General features: G+C 45.2%; 1 protein-coding gene across 1 annotated transcript, besides 1 other annotated feature; it reads left to right on the top strand.

Moving 5' to 3' along the window:
* Positions 1–474: 474 nt before the first annotated feature.
* Positions 475–717, top strand: CABS01_01782 (uncharacterized protein; the record flags this gene model as incomplete). Its single annotated transcript, XM_060535161.1, has 1 exon — positions 475–717. The coding sequence occupies one exon, from the start codon at positions 475–477 to the stop codon at positions 715–717; it is 243 nt and encodes an 80-aa protein (XP_060398350.1).
* A 7,583-nt stretch (positions 718–8,300) lies between these two features.
* Positions 8,301–8,378: a sequence feature (Short protein (CABS01_01781, KAK1495974.1) was converted to a misc_feature.).
* The last annotated feature ends 901 nt before the right edge of the window (positions 8,379–9,279 follow it).

Genomic DNA, 9,279 nt, shown 5'->3' with positions numbered 1-9,279 from the left:
CGAAACATCGATCTGGAGGGACTCGAGGGTCGTCCCAATAAATCGAAGCTTCGTCCGGATCTGGAAATGTACTCGTGCGGCGCTGTCCCAAAAAATAAAGGGGACCGGGGGGAAGATATGCTTGGCTAACCACTTGTGACACCTCCCCCGTTTTCTCACTTGCGAATTTAAAAAAAAAAAAAAAAAAAAGAATGTGTGTTCATCTTGGGAATCTGGATCCCTCCGCCAATCTTACAAAACCACAGATTAGAGCTGTGTCGATCTTTGGATGAACCAAGTCAAACCAGTGGAAGGATATGCGGAATCGAGATACCGAAAGGGAACAGCCCGCCCCAGCAACGACGTCTAACACGGCACTGAGGGCCACATGAGCAGCAGCAACATCAGCAGCATCTCACAAACCAGAAAGCCGATCCTTGGCCAATCTCTCTACGAATACCCTTTCTGCCCTTCCAGGCTCTCACCCTCTCACCCATGAAGCCGTCGGCCGGGATCCGCGTCTATCGATGCAGTGATGCGCAAGATCCGATGCGGGACCCTACACTAAAACCCCCCGACCCTTCCCCCTTCTGCTCGTCAACTTACCCGCTAAGGGCCAAGATCCGCGCCGCCGCCGTCGTCGCCGCCGCTGCTCCTGCGGCCCAAAAGTCGCCTCCTCCACCCGGGATTTCGCAGCTCTTGCGACTGGGCCACCCGGAAGGAAACCTCCTCCGGTAGGAGACGCAGGAGCGTGCCAACGACGGACGACCGGTGAAGAAGTGGATTCGAAGGGGGAGGGGGGCGTGTGAGCGGGTGAGTGTGCGCTGCGTAAGTCGATAGCCAGCCCTTCAACACCCAGGGAAGCCATCACCGACATATGCAAGCCCCAGCCTCCAGGAACTCTACCGAACAAGCGAGAGCAAGTTGGGTGACGAAAGTGCGGAGCAGCCGCGTAGTCGCACAACCACCTACGAAGTACATGCGTGTCGACGATGAACCCAGTGCTTCTGCAAATCGTATAAACGAGACGAGAACCGGCTTTTTGGGCCCCGGCTTTCGGCTCCGGCTTCAGGTGAGCCGTGACAAACAAACCGTCTACGAGGGCCCTCCCTCCATGGACCCTTTTCTCCCTGAATCAGCCTCTCTGGCAACGTAGCACTGTGGCTGGCGCATCGAACAAACAATCTTGGCCTCATCAGTCCGAGCCAGGCCAGACTCGTAGTCCCTACCTATTTGGTTGATTTTCCTGGCCACGAAACACCTCCAGCTCGCTGCCACATGCCAGAGGCGCTAGGTTCAATTGTGGCTAGGGCGGAGGCGCGGTCGTTGCTTCGTATGGCGATCATTCTTTTTTCGCGAAACCTTCTCTTCGTTGGCCATGCCCAACGTGGTCATTGATCAAGCGACTATCGGGTCGAGACTTCGGGTACGAGATGGCAATACCCAATATCAGGCCACATCGTGGCTTTCTTCAGTGTCGTGCCTGAGACGATGTCACCCAGTAAATCCGGGGCTAGGAAAAAAAGAGCCCACGGCCACCGCGCCTCGGAAGCTGTGACGACTGAGTCCTGGCGAGCACGAGGCGGACAAGATAGGTCACAGTGAGCCTTGACAGCCCCATCAAATGCTACCGTATCAGACAAGGCGCCTTCGAAGCATGCCTGTCAATAACTTCTGCTTCGGAGATTTCCGCCTTGTGCTGGGACCAAGCCGCCGGAAGCCGTCGAGCAGTAAAACGCAAAGTCATAAACAACTGCCGTGAATCTTCATTTGCTAGTAGGCTGCCGAGCTTCTCATCGCCGATGAGACCCGTCGTGTTCCTGTTTAAAGGGAACGGGCCTTTCAGTCGATGAATGAGTCAAGGTCTCGGAGGGAAATAAGGTAAGGCGGGGACGACGAAACGGGTTGCGATGCCAGATATTTTTGTGCGGATACAACTGACTTCGTCACTGACGAGCGGTTGAAACATCTTTTTGGGAAGGAATTGAGGCGATACTAGCTCAGTGACCCCGGCAGAAGATCGCCAGCATCAAGAACGCGCCTAAGCACGGCCGCAGTGACCATTGCGTTCGAGACCGTGATCTAGGCTCATTGGCAATTCTAATCTGCCCTTGAGTGGAATAGTGCAAGAAATCGGCAACTTCACTAACAGCCGGATGTTGAATTGCGAAATGCCGCAGGGTGTGAATGACGACAGGGGAGACGGAGGTGAGGATAGTAAAGGCATTCCGTGCGTGCGAGTGCGAGTGAGAGGAAAAGGACACCAACGAGAAAGAGTAGAAAGAATTCGGTCCATGGTAAAGGACTTCAACGTGGGGGGAATTGGTGTTGGTGGAAGACACATTCAATAGTGTCTCACAGAATCACCCAAAACCGCTAAGTGTTCATACTTTGCAGAAAAACGAAGGCTCTTGATTCGTTTCTTTCTGCCGTTCCCACACGGCACGACCATGATGTAAAAGCGGAAGGTTCGTGACCAGAATGGTTTGGCTCGCGACCAGGTAATTCAGGTTGAGAGAAAAAGCAACGAGAAAAAGAGCTTGGAGGAGACGTGTCCTGACAGTTCATTGGCAGCAGCACCTGAACACCCGCGGATGTCTCAGTCCACCCATACAGGGCCGCCAGCAGGGACAAGAAGGGATCTCCTGCAGAGATGGCCAGATCCGGCAATGCCCTGTATGATTCTGCTCGATCTTGCCTCGTATTGTGACTTCGATCTCAAACAATAGTGTTCGGCTGGAAAGCTATTTGTTCCCCGGTGGCGACGGGAATAGAGGGCAAAAATGGCATCTGGTGAGCGTCAGCGAGATCTCAGTGAAACGGTGGAATGGGTTTCGAGAAGCGATAGCAAGACGTATTGTTTGCAGTGTTTCTCGTATACGACGTTTCCTCGGTCCTGCGCCTGCCAAAGACTGGATGTAGATCGCCAGCCATCCAATTGTGCCGTAAATCTCCCAATGAAAGGTGTACGGTTCCCGTGATCATACGACGGCGCACCTCGGTCGATCTGGACAACCGAGCTTCAGAGGAAAAAGCAAGCAAACGTCGCCGAGATTAAGTCGTCTAGGTTTGCGGACGGCCCCAACGTCGTAAGGCTGAACAGCGGGAGCTAAGCACATTGTCAGACTGGTCTGGTGCTAGGCACCTTTTCTTTCTGATCAGCCAAAGAAACTGGCAGTCGGAATATTAACATAACCGCTGTACCCATGGGGTCGGTACCCGTCGTGACAGGTGGCATATATTCTGCCCTGTGACTGAATTGAAGATTCGTTGTACTGATAGACACGTGCCGCTGCTACACATGAGTAATCTCGAGACTTACAACTTCCCTATGGATTATGGGTGAAATCCCAGCCTGTCTTGAAGCACGCGCTAGAACGACGGCGAGGATCATGAGCGGGCGCACAGTAAGCTAGAGGGCCTTCGCGATTGGTGCAACAGCCAGGTTTGATTCATTCGTTGTAGCATTGGCCGTTGGTTCGCAATAAGAAAAGGACCCGGGAAGAAAACAGGGAGGATCATGGCCACGGTCTGATTCCGAGAGGCGCCAACCATTGAAGTGCGACGGCCAAAAACTTGTCGGTAACGTTGTGCGACGTATGACGAGATACTCCAGACTTATTGCCAGTCACCGCGATCAATCGCCGGGGTTGAGGAAACGAGGTTCGGGGTTTGCTGGCTGACACGCTGTTGAAGCGGCCAGCAGTTTGAATTAGGGCGAGGATATTCTGCCAGCAGCTCCTGCTATCCCGCCCCCAAGTGTGGCTGCGGCAGGCCCTACCTCCGAGCCCGGAGGCCAGCTGCCCATACCCACCCACTTACCTACCCACCTACCTACCTACCCACCTACCTACCTACCTATAACCACTACTTTATTAACCTTACCGTCGCTACCGCTACCGCTACTACTAATTAAAGCTATTTCTAATATTAATATACTATAAAAAGAGAATAATTACGAAGTTAACGATCCTTTTATTTATTAATATATAGCTAATTATAATAATTATAGCTACGTAGAGTATAACTACTTACTTTATAACTAGCGATTCCCTACCCTATTTAATATTAAAATAGTACTTAACGAGACTACTTACAAAGCTAGTTTTATAATCCGAATTATTTAATATAAGCCCTCTATTAGGGTACTAATTATTATTATTTATTATTATAATCGTAGCCTACGTTACGATTAAAAATAGTAACGCCTTATAAAGTTAACTTACTTAAATAAGCGTTATAAATCCTTAACCTTATTTATAAACTACTATTAATAAATTACTATTAGCTTTTTAAGTAGTAATTAGCTCTTTTATCCTATTATTAGTAACTTCTATAACTATTATAACTACTTATTTAGTAATACTAACGCTTTTATACGTTATTATTACGCGCTACTACGTAATAAAAAGGACTAAATTATTAATTAATAAAATAAAAGTATTTAACTTATTTAAATCCTTTCGAGCCTACGATTAAAAAGTAGTAATTATAATAGTATCGTTACTCATAATATACTTAATATATTAACTACTTACTATTATAACAAATTAAGTAATAAGACCCCTATTGAATAGTTATTTAACTAATTATATAATTTAATAAAGTATTAATACTATTTCTAATATAATAACGCGGGCTATATTACGAACTTATTTATCGTACCTATTATTATAATTTCCTTATTTTAATAATACCCGGATATTTTATTAATAAATTTTATATATAAAACTAACTAATTTAATATGCCGTTATTTAATATTTACGGAGTAACTAACGATAGTTATACTTTCTAAGTTACGAACTACTTTTTATTTAACGAGAAAGAAATTAACTACCGTTAGGCTATTAACTAGCTATTAATATTACTCTAGGCCTATAAAATTCCCTTTTTATAAGTTACGTATACGGATTACGAAATTACTCTACTTAATACCCTTAATAATAATACTTAATTTAAAATAATACTATATATACTCTACTACTAATACGTTAACCTTAACGTACTAGCCCGGACCTAGCGTTACTTTAGTCCGGCTATAAGGGACGAGACTAGTATAGTTATACGTAACCCTTATTTCTAATAATTCCTTATAAATTAAAGTAATCTCCTCTATAACTAATTAATAATTATATATTATAACTAATTATTTAAATTTTAAATTACTAAGTACCCTATAGTAGTAGTTAATTACGTTATTAATACCTAGCTTAAGCCGTAATATAAAAAACTCGTACTTACTTAAATTAACTAAATTAAGTACTTTAGTTATTTTATTATATTAATTATTAAATCCTTATATACGAATATTAAAGTACGAGTCTATTATTATATAAATAACCTTAAAGCTATATTTAATAAATTAGTTATTTTCTAAGTAAGTTAAGTAGCTATAATTAACGCTTATTAAACTTATTACTAAGCTAAGGTATTAAGTATTATTATAGGGTTATTTTAAAAAAAGGTACGTTTATATATATATTATAATACTCTTAAATAACTCTTATAAAAACTTAGTACGCTAAGTAAATAGTTAAATTTAGGTTTATTAAAAAAGTTATTAAAAGAGTATATATATTACTTAATTCGAACTACTTATAAGCTACCTTATTATTACGTCCTTTAGTAATATATTAAGGATAGTACCCTAATATTACTAAAAGAGATCTATTTATATTAATTTTAGCAACGCTTAGAGCTTATTATTAATAATAATACTTTTATCCCCTTATTTAATCCCCTATAAGTCCGAGGTAAGGGTTATTTATAGGGCTTTATAATAAGTATTATAGTAGTTATAATAAGTAAGTTAAAAAAACTAGCTATTAATCGAAGTACCTCTTTTAAATAAGAGCCCTTTATATTTAAATATAAAGAAGTTACTAAATATATAAAAGTAGTACCCATACTAATACCGCTATTATTAATAGTACTTCTAGTGCTAAGTAGGGCTACTTTTACTTAACGAGGCCTCGAGATTATATATAATTTTAATATATACGAGCTTAGTATAAAAATATAATAAAAATATTAATAAGCTATTACTAATAAAATAATTAACATAATTAACGGTAATATAATTAATTTTATAAAAGCTCCTCGGTTATTAATATTTATAAAATTACGATCCTAATTAATTAGTAATTTTACGTAATTAGATATATTATAAAATCTAGTTAACGAGGATTATGCTTATAATATTAATCCTACGATAAAAGGTAAAATAGATAGACTTATTAATAAGTACGAGGCTAAAGTAGAGTACGAGGCTAAAGTAGAGGAAGTTATTAAATTACGGGCTATAGGTTATATAAAGTAATTAATAGTTAATTAAGTAGTTAATTAAATAATTAATTAAGTAGTTAATTAAGTAGTTAATTAGGCTACTTCGTTAATTATATTAAATTAGGCTAATTCGTTAATTACCGTACTTTTTACTAAAATAATTTAATTAATTATAAGTTAATTAACGGCCTCTGATTAGTCTAATCTATTCGAATGCTGATTACGTAGAGCCTAGCTTACGTATATGCCCGAGACTGGCGGTCATGTGGCGGCCGTAGCTACACTTGGTGGCAGAATAGCGGGAGCTACTGGCAGGATATCCTCGCCCTTGAATTATGTGCAGTGTGGCGCTGTCGAGAGGGTCGGGGACTGAAAAAACGAAGCGTGTCGCCAGCTTCACACGTAAAACCAAGAGACGGTTCCGAAGATTACTGCCGTAGAATCGGTTCTCAACGTCTGCGTCTACTTGTGAGTATAGTGCGCCTAACTTCGTCCGCCCCTTTGCATCAGAATCAAGAGCCGTGGACGCGATTTGTTGAGACGCAGGCTTAACAAGATCAATGGGAGCTTCATGTTGTCATTGCCACTCGGTTGGCGCTAAACATGGCAAAACAGGTAACGAAAGGATGCAATCCTGTCAAGCAGGTGAGATGGTGAAACCACACAAATCAACGTTGTATTCCACGAATGGAAAATGCTCTCCAACGGTCGTAAGATTCAGAGTGTGGACGTTCCAGTCTAACGCCTGCTGCCGTTCCTCGGCCGAAAGGCTAGGTACAGTTTGATCTCTTCTCGGGAGTCGAGAATGGCTTCCCGCACTGTAAAGGAACGGTCCATTCTCGTGTGAAGTGATTCATGAGCCGTTTCTTGTTGGAAGCGTCTTGCCAGAGATCCGGCCGTGCGTACGTCCGCAGTCTTGAAGTCGCGCAAGTCGACGTCACCTCAACGGCCGGGCATAGCGCCGTTTCTGTACCAGATTTCCGTTGGCTTGCGGCGTGGGGTTGTTTCAACGGGCGAGCAATCGACTACGGGCTCTTTCTGGCCTGATCTCGTTGCCGAGACCTGGGAAGAGCATGGGGCTACCTGTCTCGCCAACCACTCTAATCTCCTTACCGGGAGGGCCCTGAGTGTGTTAACCACATGGCCGGGAAGCGGGGTTGATGACCTCTTCGGGCGCTAGACAATTTCTTTTCCAACTTCTGACACTACCGACGAGACGCTGGTAGCTGGAGATGCACCTGAGCATGCTGATGACTGGAGTCGATATGCCGATAGACCATAGTTGTGCCCCAGGAGTCGGACCATTTTGTCGCGAAGAGAGCCGCCGCCTCCTGTGTTTGGCTACCGTCGCCCGAGAGCTGGGGTTCGATATTATTGCCGATGCAGTCACTCTCACCGGTCAGGCTCCATATCCCCTTAGCCCCGTTCGATCCGAAGGGTGAGTGGTATTGTTCGTGACATTTTATTTGCCGGACGAAAATGCGAGATGATGGTGCGCGCGCGTGTGTGTGTGGATTGCGTGGCAGACCGATCTCCAGATCAGACGATCGCACCATGAGCCAAGCCTAATTGGCATGTCAGAGCCAGATCCTAGGGAACTGGTGACGAGGGCCGGGTGCATCGCATCTAGTCCGCGCTTCATCCCGATAGTGCTGCTTCTTGCTTGAGATATTCATTGAATCTACGTACGTCGATGATCCAGGCCCAAGTATGCGGCGTCGCGCACCGGCCTGCTTGGGCTTGGGGCGGTGGTTGCGATGAAGAATTTCCGTCCAACTTCACTGGTTCGCGGATGCTTAGCCACTCATGAAGAGACGATGACAACATGGTAGTTGCGCCTTTTCACCCAGTGTTGATTGGAAACAGCTGTCGTGCATCCGTATTGTTCCAACCTCGCATCGGCCGACCTGAGTTGATCTCAAGGCCGTCCGCCATCCTGCGAGGTGCATTCGCCTGTTGTATGCAGTATGGTGGAGGCTTATAGGCAACGATCTTCGCGCCAGGATCTTTGGGCTTCGACGTAACCACACGGCTTATGGTTGCATGGGCAGTCACCGATTGCAGGGACGGCAGATCATCAACTGACCAGTATGAACGTATTTTGCTGGTGTGAACGAACGATCGAGTGATGGTGAAATGCCACCCTACCCAGGTATCAGCGCATCGAAGACGGCGGCATATTGATGGAATGATGAAGTGAGGGTTCCATGGAAGGGTCGGGTCTTTCAGATCCTACTGCGGACGGGGTAGCAGTGGTGGCCTCGCTTCGACTTGTGGTTGGGGTGAGCATGTCGTCTGGCCCATGAGCTGAAGCCACATGGTGAGTCGTGAGCTAGCTGCTATCGCCTCGGACTCGGGACGTGCCACCGTGCCTGACACATCCTTGAGTAGCGCTAACCAGCAATGCATTCCTGTTTTGTTTTCACCCAAGAAATTGGGGTTGACGGACTGAACCGCAAAGTGCGGCCGCACTTTGAAAGCCCGGTTTGGCCACAACTCATCACATGCTGCAGATGTACGCCTGCAAAGCACCTCGGAGCAGGAGCAATGGACGGAGATTTTGACGACAAGCTGTCGAAACTTATCAAAATGACGGAACGTCGACGGCCACTACTCTACTCCATCAGTGTTGTGGGTGGCTGCATATGTCAACTGCAATGTGGCTTTGAATAGCGGCCCGGCATATCGACCCAAGGTCGGTGAGGCGGCACTCCTGGGTCGTGAGTATAGTAGCCAGTTACCTGCGCCAGGATTCGAGAATGGGGATCTGCATATGAAGCTAGAAAACAAACATGAGCATGATCTGACATACCCGGCGGCAGCAACGCAAATGGGTCGCGTCGAGATGAGGTCCTGGGGTGTTTGGCCGGTACTGAGCTGCTGTCGAATCTTGGGCCACCAGCTCGAAGACAGGACTGGGTCTGCAGGAGATTTTGATGCTCGTAATACTGGAGTCAATGTCGCTTTCATGTGGTTTTCATGAGAAACCCTCCGCACTCCGGCGTGGTTAAAGA

This window comes from Colletotrichum abscissum (assembly GCF_030869225.1).
Source record: "Colletotrichum abscissum strain IMI 504890 chromosome Unknown Scaffold_3.1, whole genome shotgun sequence".
In the NCBI taxonomy this organism is placed as follows: domain Eukaryota; kingdom Fungi; phylum Ascomycota; class Sordariomycetes; order Glomerellales; family Glomerellaceae; genus Colletotrichum; species Colletotrichum abscissum.
Note: the sequence above shows the minus strand (reverse complement) of the source record. Positions and strands in the feature narration are given on the sequence as shown.